General features: G+C 40.3%; 1 protein-coding gene across 1 annotated transcript in view; it reads right to left on the reverse strand.

Annotated features, from left to right (window-relative positions):
- Window positions 1–19149: 19149 nt before the first annotated feature.
- The window catches only part of CD86 (CD86 molecule), a gene marked incomplete at its 3' end in the record, with an annotated part of 40116 nt that continues 39438 nt past the window's right edge, over window positions 19150–19827 (reverse strand). Inside the window, exon 7 of the mRNA XM_079705177.1 lies at window positions 19150–19246. Coding sequence (XP_079561303.1) covers window positions 19150–19246 — 97 coding nt within the window. The remainder of the gene's footprint in view (window positions 19247–19827) is intronic.

Genomic DNA, 19827 nt, shown 5'->3' on the forward strand with positions numbered 1-19827 from the left:
AGGTAAATGGAGGAAGGCTCTTCTTTTCCATCCCTGAGGGCCTTATCTAGGCTCAGCTGTCTTGAAATGCCCCTGAATCACTCTGTAGACTTATCACCAGGCCTCTGAAAGCCTCTGTGGGGTCACAGAGACCACCTACTCATTTATCTCAGAGATGCAGCCTTACTATTTCAGAGAGGCCCCAGTAATAAAAGCACGACTAATCAAACAATAAAACATTTATTGGGTACCTAATATGTGCTCAGCACTGAGCTACGTGCTGAAAAAATTAAATATTATAAAAGTGTAATGTCTTTCATACATTAACTATTTTCAAAAGTCCTAGTATTCTTAATAAAACTGGGAGGTGGGAACCATAGGAGACCCATTATTATTCACATTTTATGCATGAAGAAACTGAGCCCAGGGTGAGTAAGGTTAAACAACCTGCCCAAGACCATGCAGCTGGTGGAGCAGAGATTTGATTGGAAATGCCAGGCCCTGAGTTCAGGGAAGACACTGGAAGGCACTTTCCTGTCATTTTAGGACTTCTAAGATCCTGAAACCCTGAGGCTATAATGGCTTATTTCCCAGATGATGATGACAGAGAAAATGTGGATTCATTGACTGCATGTTCTATTTTCTGTTTTTTTCATAGTCCATATATTCAGGTTTGGTTTTGTGACAAGATCTCCCCTATTATTATGAGGGCCTTTCTCAAGGTATAGGAGGCATTTACATGCCACTGCTTCAAACAGTACTCAAAATGTACTTTTATTTACCACACTATCTGTTTGTTCATCTAAGCACAGAGTATTTTATCTGGATCAGGTTCATCTGACAACTCCAGAGTGATTTTTCCACCCCTACATGCTCCAAATCCCTTACGTTAGGAGTTTTATTTTTCTGTCACCTGTTTGTTGGCTCAGTTTTCTCAGAACTTTGTTTCTCAGAGCAAGAGTGACCCAGGCCATGCTGAGTCAGCAAGGCAGCCAGAGAGAGGGAAGCAGAGTCAAACTAGAGTCTATCACTGTTAGGGAGGAATGGTGTCAGGCAAAATAATAGCCACAGGGATCAGACAATTAGAATAAATCATGATGAGAGCTGTTGTGGAGGTGAGCCAGGCACAGTGGAAGCTCTAACACTCATTCTCTCTCACAGCACCTTGTTTTTCTCTTACATCATATTTACTACAATATGAAATGAATGTGCTTGTTTAATTACTTGTTTAATGTATATTTTTCCACTAGACTGTGAGCTTCATGAGAACAGGGGTTTTGTGTGCTTTTCACCACTGTATATCCAAGGCCTAGCACTGTGCCTGGCACATGGAAAGTACTCAGTAAGTATTAATTGAATACATGAATGAATGCATGGCAACCATTACATCCCGAGAAGGACCAGGGATTATATTTCATAGTAGGTAAATGTCAAAATGTTTAACAGCAAATTAGATATAGGTAAAGATATATTTAGTGAATTACAAGATAGGACAGAAAAAAATGTCTAGAGAAAAAAAACTGGGGGAATACAAACGAAAAGTTAAGAGACAAGGAAGATAGTATGGGAAGGTCTAAATCAATTCATCAGAGTTGCAGTAGGAGAGGAAAGAGAAATTCGGAGAAATAATATATGAAGAGATAATGGGTAACTCACTGAAAATGAAAAAGACAGCAATATACCAACTTAAGAAGCTAATCAACATAAATAAAAACAAATCCATACCTAGGCACATCATAATGAAACATCAGAAAGACAAGACAAAGAGACTATCTTAAAAGAAGCCAGAGGGGGAAAAATACAGACTGCTTTCAAAGGTGTGACAGCTTGTCAGTTGACTTCTCAACAAGGAAAGCTAGAAGACAGTGAAGTAGTATCTTCAATGCACTGGGAAAATAATTGCCAAAATAGAATTTTATGTCTGTCAGGAATAAGGTTAAATAAACAAAAACAGAGAGCTTTTCAACAGCAGAGCATCACTAAAAGAAATTCTAATGTTTGAAGTGATGGTTTGACTGGAGTGTACTTATCTCCAAACTCATTAAGTTGTATACGTTAAATATGTACAGCATGTTGTATATTAATTATATCTCAATAAAGTGGTTTTAGAAAGAAAAAAATTCTAAAACATGTACTTCCGATAGACAGAAAATTATCCTACAGGGAAGATCTGCAATGTAAGAAGAAATAAAGGACAGGCTTCCCTGGCGGTCCAGTGGTTAAGAATCCATGCTTCCACTGCAGGGGGACCAGGTTTGATCCCTGGCTGGGGAGGTAAGATCCTGCATGCTGCCTGGTGTGGCCAAAAAAAAGAAATAAAAAAGAAATAAAAGGACAATAAATTAATAAATATGTGGGTAAATTGACTATATAAAACAATAATGACATCTTGTGGTATAAAAAAGATAAGATATTAAAATGCATCATAAAAACAATAAATGCTGGAGAGGGTGTGGAGAAAGGGGGACCCTCCTACACTGTTGGCGGGAGTGTGAATTGGTGCAGCCACTATGGAGAACAGTATGGAGGTTCCTCAAAAAACTAAAAGTAGAACTGCCGTATGATCCAGCAGTCCCAATCCTGGGCATATATCCAGAAAAGATGAAAAACATAATTCAAAAAGATACATGCACCCCAATGTTCATTGCAACACTGTTTACAATAGCCAGGACATGGAAGCAACCTAAATATCCATCAACAGAGGAATGGATAAAGAAGATGTGGTACATACATACAATGGAATATTACTCAGCCATAAAAAGGAATGAAATAGTGCTATTTGCAGAGACATGGATAGACCTAGAGACTGTCATACAGAGTGAAGTAAGTCAGAAAGAGAAAAACAAATATCATATAATATCGCTTATATGTGGAATCTAGAAAAATGGTACAGATGAACTTATTTGCAAAGCAGAAATAGAGACACAGATGTAGAGAACAAACTTATGGATACCAAAGGGGGAAGGGGGAGTGGGATGAATTGGGAGATTGGGATTGACATATATATGCTACTATGTATAAGATAGATAACTAATGAGAACCTACTGTATAGCACAGGGAACTCTACTCAGTGCTCTGTGGTGACCTAAATGGGAAGGAAATAAAAGAGGGGATATATGTTCACTTTGTATACAAAGTGAATGTATAACCAATTCACTTTGCTGTACAGTAGAAACTAACACAACATTACAAAGAGAAATTACAAAGAGAAATAGAAAAATGGACAACTATAGTGGGAGATTTTAAGTTTCTCTCAGTGATAGAACAACAATTCCCCCTAAAATTCAATAAGGATTTAAATGATTTAATTAACATGATTAAGAGATTTTTACATAATGAACTTATATAGAACACTGTACCCAACAACTACAGAAAGTACTTCCTTTTCAAGCCCAAACGGAACATATTAAAGAATTTGACCACATGCTGAGCCATAAAGAAGTCACAACAAAACCAAAGGCTGGAAATTACGCAGATGATGTTCTCTGACCACAGTGTAATTAAGCTAAAATTGGTAAAAACAAAAAGAAACAAAAAATCCCTAAATATTAGATAAGAAACACATTTATAAATGACCCATGTGGAATTTAGAAAATATTTTGAAATGAACAATAATGAAAATGCTTCATAGCATATTTTGGGGATACAGTTAAGACAGATTTTAAAGGGAACTTTATAGCCTTGGGTAGATCAGAAAAGAAGAATGAAAAGACAACTTATGGAATGGGAGAAAATATTTGCAAACAATGTGACTGACAAGAGGTTAATATCCAAAATATACAAACAGCTCATACAATTCAATATCAAAAAAACCAAACCACCCAATCAAAAAATGGGCAGACTTAAATAGACACCTCTCCAAGGAAGACATACAGATGGCCAACAGGCAGATTAAAAGATGCTCAACATTGCTAATTGTTAGAAAAACGCAAATCAAAATCACAATGAAGTATTGCCTCACACCTGTCAGAATGGCTATCATCAAAAAGTCTATAAATAATAAATGCTGGAGAGGGTGTGGAGAAAAGGGAACCTTCCTACACTGTTGGTGGGAATGTAAATCGGTGCAGCCACTATGGAAAATAGTATGGAGGTTCCTTAAGAAACTAAACTAGAGCTACCATATGATCCAGGAAGCCCACTCCTGGGCATATACCCAGAAAAGATGAAAACTCTAATTTGGAAGGATACACACACCTCAATGTTCATAGCAGCACTATTTACAATAGCCAAGGCATGGAAACAACCCAGGTGCCCATCAACAGATAATTGGTTTAAGACGATGTGAGATTATATATATGTGTGTGTGTGTGTGTGTGTGTGTGTGTGTGTGTATAAAATGGAATATATATAATGGACTATTACTCAGCCATAAAAAAGAATGAAATATTGCCATTTGCAGCAACATGGATGGACCTAGAGAATATCACACTAAGTGAAGTAAGTTAGGCAGAGAAAGACATATATGATATCACTTATATGTGGAATCTGAAAATTAATACAAATGAATCTATATACAGAAACAGACTCACAGACTTATGGTTACTGAAGGAGAAAGGAGGGGGGGATAAATTAGGAGTATGGGATTAACAGAAACTACTGTACATAAAATAGATAAGCAACAAGGATTTACTCTACAGCACAGGGAACTATATTCAATATCTTACAATAACCTATAATGGAAAATAATTTGAAAAAATATATGTAACTGAATCACTTTGCTGTACACCTAAAACTAACACAATATTGTAAATCAACTATATGTCAAAAAATAAATAAAAAATTTAAAAGATTAAAAAAAAAGAATACGTGGATCCTCAAAATTATGCTGAGTGAAAGAAGCCAGTAACCAAGCCAATACACACTGTATGATTTCATTTATGTAAAATTCTTGAAAATCAATCTACTATCTATAAACTTATCTTTAATGACAAAAAGCAGATCAGTAATTGTCTGGGATCAAAAATGAATGAGATGAAAATTGAGGTCAAAAGCCCACCATTCCCCCCAAAGGTAGTCTTCATCCTGCCTTTGTGATAAACCTTTTCTTGTTTTATTTATGGTTTTACAGACTATGTATGCACCCTAATGAATATAGTCTAATTTGCCCAGGACTCCAAATTTTATATAAATAGAGTTATACTGTATGGTTTTTTATGTGTGACTAATTTCTTTCAAATAATATTATGTTTCTGAGACTTATACATATAGTGTATGTGTACCTATAGCATCTTCCTTTTAAATGCTCTATGTTGTTCTATTGTATGAATATTGTATGAATATTTTACGCAGGGTCAGCTTCATGGGGCATACAACTAGGGCAGTCACACAGGGCCTCTGATGGCAGCCTAACTCCTTGCCCCATGGAAGACCGTGTTCTATGAGCAATCTCTAGGGATCTCTGAGGCCCCCACCCCCACCCCGGCTGCTGTTCCAAACTGGCTGCCCATCACATTAACTATGACCAATACCTCTGATGTTTAAGTGCCACCCCTGGTCTCTGCTATTCCAGAATTTTGTCATCCCCATTGATACTGTAAAGCCCACTTCTGTAGAAGTGTCTTCTACTGTCACTCTTGGCCTACAGAGAACAGATATTACTGGACTTTTGAAAATGTGTGTCCCTCTCTCACCAGCATGTTTCTCATCGCCTTGGTTAATGAAGTATCTTCCAGGCCCTGCAGAGAAACAGAGACAGTGATAGGTTTTCAGGTTTGTAAGCAGGCTTATTCTAGCATTCCAACTTCCCAAAGCCTTTTGAGACTTTCCTCCACAGTTTGCACCTCTACTGCATTTGCTACATACGTGTCATGTTTTTTTCTAATCTTCAAGCACCATCCCAGTGGTGTATTAGAAATGTCACTCAGAACCCTTTAATAACCAGATGTTATATCCCCTTTTTAGATTTTTATTCTTCCTCCCTTGATCCAGCACCCCCAGGATCTACTCCCAGTTCCTGCCAGTACATGCTAGCCTGGTCCTGCAGTTCTTTTGGTATATTTTCTCTTTCTTCTCTTATCAAGCCTGTATTCCCTCAGTCAGGTTTTACAGAGTCTTGGTCTTAACTGTGCATCTCATGGCCAGATGGAGGTGGGAACAGATCCTGAAGAGGGCAAGGATTGCCTTGAAAGTGTGGTTGCCAGATTTAGCAAATAAAAAAATAGGATACAGGAGATTAGGATACTAAAATATTATTCATTATTTATCTGAAATTCAAATTTAACTGCACATCTTGCACATTATCTGGTGACCCTACTGCCTCATTTGAGGCCTCTTTATAGCCTTTAAGCAGCGGAAGTCCTCTCTCTTCCAACAAGGGAGAGTTGGTCACTTCGGTAGGCCGAGAGGGTTCAGGCAATTCAAAGTTCTCATTAAATCCTCAGCCTGATCTTCAGCTGTGCCTCCCCTCCAGCTGTAGGATATGAGTGTCTTTTTAAATGCTGTCAAGGAAATACTCTGACTCTTTCACTGCTTAAAGTTGTTGCTGAGTACAGCTGAGCCTGTGATTTTCTCTCTGCAAAGAATCAGTAGTGATTACCAACAGCTATCTGATTCCATGGTTCTTCCTTACAGTTATTATTGCTCCTATACCCCTCAACTGCCTGACACAGTAGTTCCTAAATTGGTCAGCACATTGGAATCATCTGGGAGCTTCTAAAAATACTGCTGCCCGTGTCCTACCCCAAGAAATTGCAATGTCATTAATCTTAGGTGTGGTCTTGGTTAGGAATTTTTAAGAGATTACCAGGTGACTTTAATGCTAGGACATTGTACCAGTTAGTACACCCCATTGTACCTGTATCCCTCTATAGCTCATTACAGGTAAGTCTTAGTCTACTACCACAGCATCCAGGCAGTCTCAAAATCTAGTCCTCATTGTCATCCAGCTGGTGAGTAATCCAACTACAAAATCTCACACTTAGTGTGTACTTCCTAGGACCTTTTTTGGTATCAACTATCTTAGGTAGGGTTCCCTGAAGACAGGGAATCTTATCCAAGTAACTTGCCATGAAAACTCTTAGAAAAAGAGAGTGAGGAAGGCAGGAACAGGGCAGGAATGAAAATCAGCAGGAATGTGGTCCTAGCTGCAGACTAGCTGTAGAATCTGATCCCATGGGGAGTTCTAGAACAAAGTTCAACTGCAGAGTTAGTCCTATCTTGAGGCAAGGGGGCTAACCTTTTGTACCCCTACATCAGTTAATCATTGGCTGAGGTCTGCTTCCAGAGGGGATGGCAGAGGGCTGGAGTGCAGCTTCTTAGCCAGGGCTAGGACTAGGGTGAGGTGAGCAGGGTAAAGTTAGAGGAGTACCAAAATCTCAGTAATCAAGGTGAATACTATTTAAATGCAACATTTTAAATAAATCAGAATTAACCCCCAAAACTCACAACGAACAAAGTCAAATTTTAAATAAAGAGAATTAGGGGAGGAGGTTCCTATTTGGCCAAGGGCAAGTCTCAAAGAGAGGGCAGCTGTGGCTCGTTGTCAGTCAACATTCACAGCATCTGGGGGATCCGTGCATATAAAGGGGGCCTGGGCGGGGCACCAGCAACATCCAGTACACCACCTTTCCCCAGTTCCATGTATTTAAGTTTGGGTTGACTCCATTCCCCTAGCATTTTGGGGAGGGAGAAGAGGAGAATAATACTTGGACCTATTTCATAAGGTCAAAAATCTCTGGCCATGGTGATTACTTTAGGAATGAATGTGTGACCCAAACAAGCCCAATCAGCTTCCTCTCAAGGATATTTCTGCTGGAGCTAACAGAAAAGATGCTCTGGACAACATAAGTTAGAGTTGCTTGTGGATGTCTTTTCTAGCTCCACCGAAGGAATATGCCTGTAATAGGAGAAGAGATCAACATGCAGAGAAAACCTGAGCCAAAACTGAAGCTAGAGAGTGGCCTAAAAATATTGATTGTGCTGGACTCAGGTGAGCCAAGGTTTCTCTGTTCTATGGTGTTTCAATTAGGAATATATTTGTTGTATAGAACAGAAAGTATGACTTAAGGAATAAAACCAACTTGAGGAATAAAAAGGGTGGGAGGAGAGGAGAGGGAGAGAGTGAGAAAGAAAAACATAACTGGAGAGCCCAGGAGTACATTTGTTTCAGGTGTGGTGGGAACAGTGCCTGCATGACATCACCAGGATCTATCTCCTGGATCTGCTTCTTAGGACTGGCTCCATCTTCAGGTTAAACGTGAATCAGACAATAAGCTGAGGGACAGATACTCTGGTTTCCTCAAAATCTACTTACCTCTCTTGGCAATAGTTCCATGATTCTTGAATCAAACATCTATGCCTGGATTCTCTCTTTTTTTAGGATGAATTATTCCCTAAAATCACCAGTTCTTCCCCACCAGTTCTCTCCTCATGATCACTTATACCTGTCTTAGTGTAGGACAATTTGTGTTTAGACTGCACCCCCCCACTCTGCCCCACTACAGTAACATACTTGCTCACTGTTCTGCTGCTCTCATAATTTTTTTTCTTCTCTGAATTCTCATACTATCTCATATCATTACACTTTCCTTTTGGTTCTCCCTTCTCGTCTTAAAATGAGTTCTTAAACTTCTACAAGATGATGCAGCCTTTCTTCCTTTTTCCCAAGATAATATATATAAGCTGTTTAACATAGTGCTTGGCATGTAGTGTGCTCAATAAATAGCTATGATGATGATGATGACGATGACAATGGCAATGAGGCAGCATCGACCCCTTACCTAGTGTTGGGAAGATTTGACAATTGTTCCCAATCCTAAACACCCTGATCTTTTTCATATCTTACCTATATTTCCTGCTGCAAATAAACCATTTCTATCAAGTTCTTAATATAAGCAATTAGGGAGAATGAAAATCTTAAAATTCTCATTGATATGTCATCTTGTTTCTTTGAGTCTTGCTACAATATTTTTTTTCCAGCCAGAGTTTAAACCCTGGGGACACTCACCCATGTTAATATGCATGGCTGGTTTGGACACAGGAACAAGATTTATTTATTTATTTATTTTTAATTTTTTTTATTTTTCGGTACGCGGGCCTCTCACTGTTGTGGCCCCTCCCGCTGCGGAGCACAGGCTCCGGACGTGCAGGCTCAGCGGCCATGGCTCACGGGCCCAGCCGCTCCGCGGCATGTGGGATCCTCCCGGACCGGGGCATGAACCCGTATCCCCTGCATCGGCAGGCGGACTCTCAACCACTGAGCCACCAGGGAGGCCCAAGATTTATTTTTAATGTTAAAAAATCATTCCTTCTTTTTCCTTTCTTTTCAAATTGATAATGAGAGTCTCAGATATAACTCTGAAGCTGTGATTCCAAGAGAGTTCAACAAGTAAATTGAAAACTGGAGGAAAAAAAAAAAAGTAAAAGACTGATTTAATTGTTTGGTTTGGCTTTTTTTTTTTTTTTTTAATGGAATGGGCTAGATGTTTTCCCATCAAGTGGACACAGCTCAGCTGTTCTAACAGAGATTGTGAGGCCTGAAGCCTGAGGGTAAATACTTGATGTGTGCAGTTAAAAAGTGGCAGGTGGACTGGTGGAAACAGCATGTAACTAGTTTGTGTTACCAGTTAGCACGGTGACCATACCCTGGCCTGTTCTAATAATAAGCTTCAGGTATATGTTCTGGGTTGCAAATATGAATAGGGAGGGTTTTAATTATTAGGTAACCAGTGTTCTGGGAGCAAAGAGCCCCTGCTTCCCGCTCTGTGTCTCTGGGCTTTCACATCTGAAATTAACCTTTGCCCTAACCCCATGCTGGGTCTATAGCATAGAAAAAGGTTTTTTCACTTTGGTGACTAAATCAAAGACTGTGATTGATAGTACTATTTTCAGGCTATGCCTGAATCATATAGTTTTTCTAATATCCACTGTTAGGATTTCTTTCCTCCCATTATGATTGAGTGCAGAGAACTCCTGTGGTCCATCTCTCCTAAAGCAGCTCACTTAAGAAGTTTTCACTTCCCTGTCATTTGCATCTGCTTCTGTAGTGGAGTCTACTTGATCCTGCCTTTGGTCTGATGAGCCTGGACTCTGGGGTCTAGCCTGGAAATGTCAGGAGGCTTCTCCTAGTTCATCTCCTTAGAAATGCCAAACTTGTAGGGGTTAATTGTGCCAGTTTCCTGTTTTTCCTGTACACCACTCCCCCAACAAACCGTCCTCTGCACGACTACCCTTTAAGACTAAGTCCTCCAGAATCTTAGCAGAGAGGCCCTAGCCCTTCAGAGATCCCCTTTTTCCTCTCAGTCCAGCTGCTTAGAATCTCATGTTATACTTAGTAAGGACAGAGCTCTCTGCCACCATGACAGAGAAGTAGATATTATTGCATGTCTGGAAGTAATCTTGACAAAGGAAATATAAAGAGGGTCTTAGAAAGATGGCTTTGGCCTCAGTCGGTAAGGATGGAAAAGTCCCATGTGCATAACATGATTGCATGAATCATCTCAGTCCCTGGGTTTAGATGCTGAGAGACTTCTTCAAGTGAGGCTGATGCGGGAGGTATTGTAGGAGCATTTCTGGCTTTCAGCAGGGTGTGGAGGGACTTCTGGGCTGAGTGTTATATGAAAGAACCCACGCCCCTATTACTCCACCATGGCTTCCTGTTCCCATTCTCCTACTTCTAATGCTCCCTCACCACCACCAGCCCCACCTTGCTGCAACAAGGTACCCAACTGCTTGTTTGCTGAAGCCCCTTCCCTTCCCTTCTTTAACTGTATAATCCTTGTATCTTTTGGATTGCCCCTGATTCTATGAGGTAGATAAGGAGGTATTATTAACCCTATTTTACACATAAGAAAACCTAGAATCAGAAAGATTAAGTAATTTGCCTAAGGTTACATGCTAACTATAGCAGTGTCTGGTCTACTTGACCGAAAGTCCACGCTCTTGCTGCGTTATACGCTGTCAATGCCCATTTCCTAGATGGTCCGGGTAACAGAAAGCATGGAAAGGCACAGTAAGGTGGAAAGCACCCTTGACTGAAGCTGGGGAACCTGACTTTTGGTCATAGCTCTCTTTAATGTTTGGTGAATCCCTCTCCTCTGCCCTCATTTGCCACATAAAATGGAAGGGCTCTACTGGATGCTTTCTATGTTGCTTCCATTTCTAATAGACTGTTAGGACTATTTAGTGACTCTTTACTCTGTACTCTCTATATTTAGGAAATCCATGAGTTCACAGCATTTAACCTCAGGAACAATGATTTACAATCAGATCATGGGAAGAGATGCCACTTTGCCACATGTGCTGAGTAGTATCAAGCTGGCACTACTGCCAGGGTGGAGAGCTACTTTCTGAAATAAGTTTATGTGTATTTTTAAAAGGCATCTTTTCATAATAAAAACACTTAAAAGGTACTGAGCACTCTAATCTTTGTTAAGTTACACTTGTTTATGAAAAATACTTCATTATTCTTGTGTACTATGAATAGGGAAGAACATAATTGGTGCCAACATGAGGAAGGCTAGGTATAAGTTTCCTCTGAAAGCGTCATTAGTAGATAGCCTTGACCTAAGGCATAGCATCTGTGGTTCCCCGAACTCTGTGATTCTGATTTAGACTCTACTAAAGTAGAGTACTACTTTAGGACACTATACATACTGAGATGTATTTCCCTTGTCCACTAAAGAAAATTTATTAATCACTCTAATTGAAAGTGTAAATTAATAAGAAATAAATTGAGCAGTAGGAAATCTTATGTGCTTCTTGTAAGATGTGGAAACTACTGATTCTGATCTCTTTTTGTTTCCTTCATTATCATGCCTTTTATCCTTAATGTTTGTTAATGCACTGTCAGCAGGAAGATATTTTCTTAAGAAAGTTATAAGGAACAGATAGATAACTGGCTACATAATTAGAAGCATTTTGTTACATGCTGGCAAACAAAGTGTAGCACGATTCAGAAATGTTGCTCTAATGGACATTTTTCCTTTTCAAGTCTAATTTAACCTTGCCACCACCCCACCCATCTCTGACTGAATCTTCACTTTCTTTCCCATCTCTCCAGACCCTGCTTCCCAATTCCTGTGGTACCTAGCCTCCATCTCCCATGAGGGCCAAGGACTATTTGACTTCTTTTAAGCTCTAGAATTATATGATTTCATGAAATGAGGGGTTTTACTTTAGTTAATAAGGATCTCTACTAAAATTGAGGGGTAGATACAGGGTAGATACCTCTACCTCCTGTATAGAGTCAAGTATGTACTCTGTGATCCTGCTTCCTGTTGTCTGGGAAGAGCTCGTCTGGTGTGAACACTCTAAAATAATGGGTTCTGAAGGCTGAGATGATGGGGGGATGGTTATCCTGGGTGGCCAGAGGCAGCTTTTTTAAGGGAGTAAATCCAAGTCATTCTTGGAGTGGGAAACTAAAGTTCTAAACTGGGAGGTGGAGCTGATTGTCAGGTCTGAGTGTTGTGGCAAGGACAGGAGGCAGCTGGGCGGTTGAGATAGGATGGTTGGGGTGAAGATGGCAGATAGAGCATGAAACTACCCAGACCAAGAAGTTTAGGACTAAGGCTGTGAGCAAGAACACTTGCTTATTCAGTGGCTTGAGGTTCCCCTTGGGAAACCTGGAGCTGCTCTATATACTGGCCAGTGGCCAGAGTCATGGTGCTTGGTGGGGAAAGGAAGTGTTGGGACAGGAATGAATTATTGCTGGAATGGGTATTCTTGGATCACAAGATACTGTGTCAATTGTGTGTAGCCTGGCTAGTGGTGAGGTATGTGGCCCAACAGAAGTAGTGGTATTTGAGCCGAGCTCTAATGATGAACAAGAGTCCAATAAGCAGAAAGAGATGGTGAGAAATATTCCAGAGACACACAGAATAGCACAAGTGAAAACAACCCAGATAATACAAGCTATATTTTGGAAACTATTAGTAGTTAAATTTGGCAGCATCATGGTTATCCAATATAAGAAGAGGGAAAAATAAGGTTGGTAAAGAGTTGAGTTACTTTTGAGTCACATTGTTGATGACTTTGGACTTTAGGCTGAAGGCAGCCAATGGTAGAGTCCTTGAAAATTTTGAATAGTGGAGTTTCAGGTAAGAGGGTTGATTAAATATACACATCTAATTCCATTACCTCCTGAAATTCCACTAAAACTAAAGAAAAAATATTTTTTAATTTCAAGTACAAGAATAAGAAAGGGGACAACAGTTTGGAATCTGAAAAATAGATGGATGCCTGGTAACTAACTTAGGAAGGCAGGATAGCCAAATCTTTCCTGTCAGTGTAGAAACCAAGAAACAACCCAATTTGTACCCCAGAGTCATCAAAAGCCTCAGGAAATGGCAAGACTGGGAACCAATTGACAGTGAGTGTGAGGGCCAAAATAAGGAATACTGGGTAAAAGTTGTTTGAGAAGCTGAGCTCTCTTTCCCACTCCATACCACTGGGGAACTTTCCTCTCCCACCCTGGCAGAAATCTGGAGTTTTATTATCTGGAGAGGGAAAAGCAGAAAGTTTTTGAAAAGAGGGACATCTCACACATTCGAGGATGGAGTTACCCTACTGAAAGCATAGGGACAGAGTAAATTTATACATACTGAATAAAGATTGCAGAGACTCCACCACTAACACACTCACACGTACACACACACCCCTCTTCTCTCAGTTGTCTCCCAAAATTCTGACAGCCAGAATTCTACCTTTCAGGCAAGATACTGGAAAACTACCAGTCCAACACGAAAGACCTAAAGATGGTTTCCTGACAAAGCGCTCCTGCCAGATCCCTTTACAGTAAAGCTAAAGTTATCAAGGCCATCCATAGACTCAGATCCTCCAAATAAATCTTCAGTTCTGCACTTTTAACATGAACAGGCAATCAAGGAATATTAGATATTTAAGGAATCCCCCAACATGGATGATATATACCAAAGCAGGAAGAAACAACTTGGAGTATACAGAGACAATGCAGGAAAAAGAAAGCTTAACCTATCATTAATACCTGCAGAGAGTTGATAGATGATATTGCAACCATGAAGAACAAGGTTCTTCAAGGTCCTTGAAGAACCATGAAGAACAAAGAAATATTCAGAGAACAAAAAAGAGCTCTTGGAAATTAAAACATGATAGCAGAAATTTAAAAATACAACAGACAGATTGGAAAATTAAGTTGTGAAAATCTTTAAGAAATAGAACAAAGACAAAAATACAGAGAAGAGGAGAGAAAGATAAGAAAATAGGAGGATCATACTAGGAGGTACAACACTGGAATCCAATAATCTAGAATGAGAGATGCGAGAAATAGAGGGAAAAATAATCAATGAAACAATTCAGGAACATTTTCCTGGAGTGAAGGACATGAGTTTCCAGATAGAAAAGGCCACCTCAGTGCTAATAACAGTGGGTGAATAGGTATTTCATTACAAAATTTAAGAACACTGGAGGTAAGAGAAGATCCTAAAAACTTCCACATGAAGATAAGGAATCAGAATATCTACCAATTTTTCAAGGGCAACACTGGAAGCTAGAGACAATGGAAATGATTTCTAATCCAAAATTCTCTATTGAGCCAAATGATTGAGAGAGTAGGATAAATACATTTTCAGATACACAAAATCTCATTAAATTTAATCCCTACATACCTTTCTCAGAAAGTTACTGGTGGATATGTATGTACAACCAAAGTGAGTGAGTAAATAAAGACAAATACATGAAATGCAGGAAACAGGAGATCCAGTGCAGAATTTGTTCACCAGACCTAGGATCTAGCTTGTTCAGATTGGAACAGGTTTGGAAATTTGTGTCTAAAGACAGTGCAGGACTCTGTGTCTATATGTATTTTTTCTCCTGGTGTGAACAGGTAGCCATGGTGAAAGCCAATGGAACCTCACTTTTATAAGATCCATAATAATTCTGGCATATGGGTGAGACTGAAAACTGACACATGAAAGAAGTACGTTTTTAATTTGAAGGGTCATACTAAAGACTGGTATCTCTCTTAATTGTCTTTGCAAGAGCCTTAGTTTAGGCTCTTTAGGTTGCTTAGGTAGAGAGTAAAAGCAAATCTGCCTGAATAAGGGGAAAACATACACACACCCACATATAAATGTATGTGTGTGTATGTATATGTATACACATACTATATATGTGTGTATATATGTATACACATGTTAAACACACATGCACACTTACCTAGAGGCATAGTGTATCTAAGAAAGATGCATAAGAAGCTGGAGATCAGTGCTGCCTCTTCATGGCTAGGGAAAAGGAATGTGAGGAAGACCTTCATTTCACTATTTATCTCCTTGTTCCTTTTGATGTTTTGGACAAAATGCAGGGTAAGAGAGACAGTAGACTGGGATTATTTGGTTGGTGATTGTCATGTTCTTGGAACGAGGAAATACGGGCTTGAATGAGAAAACAGTGGGTGGATGCTAAAGCTGGAGGAATCTTTGCCTGGCCTGGTGATGACCAGATGTGGCAGGAGGGTGGGGGTGGGCAGTGGGCACCAAGGGAAAGGTCAGAGGGCAGTGGTCAGAGATGACTCCTTGCTTTCTAGCCTGGGTTCACAAATGTGAGGACACTGAGTAGATGAAACTGGCTTCAGAATGGCAGAGGGAGGAGGGTGGATTGCAAAACTATAATAAGAGGAAGGAGTTAGAGTCAGCAACCATAGCTCACGTTTTCTCTGACCAAAAACATATTCATTGGTCATATCATGTGCCTTATCATCCACAGCTTCTGGACTTATGAGATGATGGAATGGCTTCTGGAAAACTCAGTGATGGGTCTTCTGGAGGCACTACCTTGGAAGGCTGAGGTAGTGTAGTGTAAGATGGAGTGTAGGCACTCAACCTGTAACCAACCAAGATGCGGCCTCTTCCATGGCCAGAAAACACAAGGCTGGGAAATAAAGAGGTGGAAGGGATGATGATTCACAAGATTTTCCCCAGCTCTGCCACTTACTAAGTTAATGACCTTGGGTAAATCACTTTGACTTCTCTGTGCCTATGTTTCCTCATCAGCAAAATGGGCATAATGGCCCAGTACCTTCATCAGAGGGTTGTTGTGAGGATTAGATGGGATAGTGAGTTTAAAGGTTTATAAGAATGCCTGGTACAAAATAAACACCAGTAATATTAGCTAGTACTGTTTCACTTTTCACCTTTCTTGGGGTTCTTTCTCTCAGACTTGGAACACAGAAGGCCTAGAGAATTTAATGTACAAAGAGGGGGTGTTTTCACCAGAGGACATGTTAATGTTTTATTCAATCTTTATTTTTTATTTATTTATTTTTTAATTTTAATTTTATTTTTGGGCTGCATTGGGTCTTCATTGCTGCATGCAGGCTTTCTCTAGTTGCAGCAAGCAGCGGCTACTCTTTGTTGTGGTGCGTGGGCTTCTCATTGAGGTGGCTTCTCTTATTGCAGAGCACAGGCTCTAGGCCCATGGGCTTCAGTAGTTGCAGCATGCGGGCTCAGTAGTTGAGGCACATGGGCCCTAGAGTCCATGGGCTTCAGTAGTTGCAGCACATGGGCTCAGTAGTTGTGGTGCACGGGCTCTACGGTGCACGGGCTTCAGTAGTTGTGGTGAGCAGGCTCAGTAGTTATGGCACGTGGGCTTAGTTGCTCCACAGCATGTGGGATCTTCCCGGACCAGGGATCGAACCCATGTCCCCTGCATTGGCAGGCGGATTCTTAACCACTGTGCCACCAGGGAAGTCCCTTTTAAACAAATAGTTTTGAGGTACTACCTTAGGTGCCTGGGATCCACTGGTGAAGAAATTAGGCACATTCCTGCCCTCACAGAGCCTGGACAGTTTTCTTTTTTCCATAATTTCCATAATTTCCATAATGACTCTTCTCACATGCCATGTATCTATTTATTTTTAATTGAGATATAGTTGACATATAACATTGTATTACTTTTAGGTGTACAACATAATGATTTGATATAGTGTATAGTATGAAATGATCACCACAATAAGTTAACATCCATCACTACACATAGTTACGAATTTTTCTTCTTGTGATGAGAACTTTTAAGATGTACTCTCTTAGCAACTTTCAAATATACAATTACATGCATTTATTTTATAATCAAAGTATCTTCAATGAATAAATTTTTATACTAAGCTTTTGTTTAACGTACATGCAAGCACACATTACATGGAATAAAACATTACAAACTGAAAAGCAAGAATCCCTTCCTTAACTTCAGATTTCCTAGTTATCCAGAGAAACAACATCCCTTACCTGACATATGTCTCAGTAACTAGATAAACATAGACTCATATGAGACACAGAGGAAAGGGAAGAGGAGAGGGTTTAGGGTGAGTCAGAGGCTTTTAGCTAGGTGACTGGAGAATGGGGCTAACTTAGAGCTGTTAAGAGGAAGGACATACATTAGGAGGATAGAGGGAGTAATATCAGACTGTAAGTACTGTTAAAATAGAAGAAGAAAATTTAGACTTTTACATCATTTTAATAGAAATTTATTGAGAACTGCTCTGTATAAGGATAGATGCATGTATATGTATAACTGAATCACTTTGCTATACACCTGACACTATCCCAACATTGTTAATCAACTATACTCCAATATAAAATAAAAAGTAAAAAAAAAAAACATGTTACAAAACAGCAAGATGCTTAGAGTCTAATGAAGGCAAGGGCAGGGCAGAGCACACAAATGGTACTATTACAAGTACAAGCATGGCTAGCATAGCCGTCTATAACCCTTTAGGGTCCTTTATGTAGAATAAGAAGAACTACTGTTTCTGTGGCTTTCCCAAAGTTCTCTTTAGGTTTGGACTGAGGCTTCTCCATCCCTTAGTGATGCTGCCTTAGAACCAGAGTCTCCTAACTCATTTCTACAGGGCTAATGTATTCCTCTCTTGTGCCCAGGTTTCCTGTCATTGAGAATGACGCATAGACAGTCCTCAGACACAAGTTTGCTAGCCCTGCTCTGGGCCAACCATCACCTCCTTAGGATATCTGCAGGCTAAGTCAGCCTCTGGGCAATTTGTATTCTGGTCCTTTTAATTCTGCCCCAGCTCCTTCTCTCTCAGCCATTCACTGAAAGAGCCCTAAGCGTCCTTCCATTCACCCCATTATTAAGATGATAGCTCTCCTCTCCCCGCCGCAGCTCTGCTTCCAGCCAGATGAAACATCACTACAACCTGGCTATCATCAAAACCCCTCACCAACCTCCAAGGAAACTGCAGTCGGCCTTAAGTCCATTTGGACAGACTGTCCATCTGTTGCTCTTCCTATGGCTTGTCGAAGGACTGGACAGACTGAACATTAATGTGTATTTCTGTTGGTCAAGATCTTTCATTTTCTTTCCTGTTTTGAGTATTGCGATCTCTCTCTTGGCTCTTGAACAGTTGCCCCAGGCCATCGTCTCAGTCATTTTCTTTGAGAAGAGAAGTAGGGTTTATGATGCACAGCACTCTCCTGCTTTATCCAGCACTCTTCGCTAAGGCTCAGCAGTAGCTTCTTGGGCAGGTGGATCCTCCTTAACATTAGCAAGAGCCCAGATGGTAATGGCTACAGAACTTGTTCCTTCTCTGTCTCTAATTTCCCAGATTTTGAGTTGGTCTGCTCATTGTTGTCAGCACACTGGGCCACCACTTTCCTTACTGACCCTCACAGAGGGACAGGAACTCCTTAGCAGAGGGTGGACTTTTCTCAGTAATTACATTATTATAGTACATATTTCTTCATACTTCAAAATATTAATATTAACACTATAAGGCCATAAAATACATAACTCCCACCCGGACTGAAAAGGTAGTTGTTCGGTCACAGGTATACAAGATGGAATGGGTCACTAAGTGAGATTCAGAGTAGATAAAAGCCACAATTCCAGGAATTGGGAGTTTTACATAAAACACAATTTATAACATTAAGAAAAGAGACTGAATCTGAAACAGGAGGTGTTAGTCTTACACATGATTCCTGAGCCAGGAACCAGTTAGGTGGGCTTGACCCACAAGTGTGCTCTGAAATGAAAAGAAACAGTTAAAATCTGCTCCTGGCATAGAGAGCAGAGCTGGCATTGTAGGGAGGCTATTTCACTTAGAGTGAATCGTGAAGCCCCCTCTATTATTAATAGTAATATTTTCTTGCCTTCTGGGAAGGCTTAGAGAGACAAGAAAAAGGTCAGTCAAAACTTGAAAAGAAAAGCATATAAAAACCGGATAGTCATATGGCATTTACTCTTTAATTAAAAATGTGTAGCACTTCTGTCGCCTGAGGCTGTCTTTGAAATGTTAATATCACACTGGGCTTCATCAGATCTTTCAGGTTCTTGGAGTTCTACTCTGGAAAAACAGAGAAAAGAATTCAGTGAGATTTCACAGTAGAGCCACTTTCTCTTTCTAGATTTCAGTGATAGGGCAGAATATAAGGGGACATTGCTAAGGAATGAGGAGAAATAAACTACTGAAGAGAGGTGGAGATGTACCGTCCACACTTCCTAAATTACTATCTTTGATTTGTGTCTGGGCCTGCCCCTGCCCTATGCTGATTCCCTGCTGCCTTCCCTCCGCAGCTCTTCCGGACCACTTCTGAACTAAGTCTGACAGGACAGGCAAGATCTCAGCACCTAGGCTCAACATCCTGGATTCCGAGACTCACAGCGGCTGGTGTATCCAGATAAGTGCTGGGCACACTGGGAGCTGTGCACCCTGGGATCATGACTTGTGTCTCTGTGACCAGGTTTGTTTTATAAATTTATTTAATTTATTTATTTTTGGCTGCATTGGGTCTTCGTTGCTGCGTGCAGGCTTTCTCTAGTTGCGGTGCGCAGGGGCTACTCTTTGTTGAGATGCGTGGGCTTCTCATTGCGGTGGCTTCTCATTGCAGAGCACAGTCTCTAGGCATGCAGGTTTCAGTAGTTGTG

Source organism: Hyperoodon ampullatus (assembly GCF_949752795.1).
Source record: "Hyperoodon ampullatus genome assembly, chromosome: 5".
Classification (NCBI taxonomy): Eukaryota; Metazoa; Chordata; class Mammalia; order Artiodactyla; family Ziphiidae; genus Hyperoodon; species Hyperoodon ampullatus.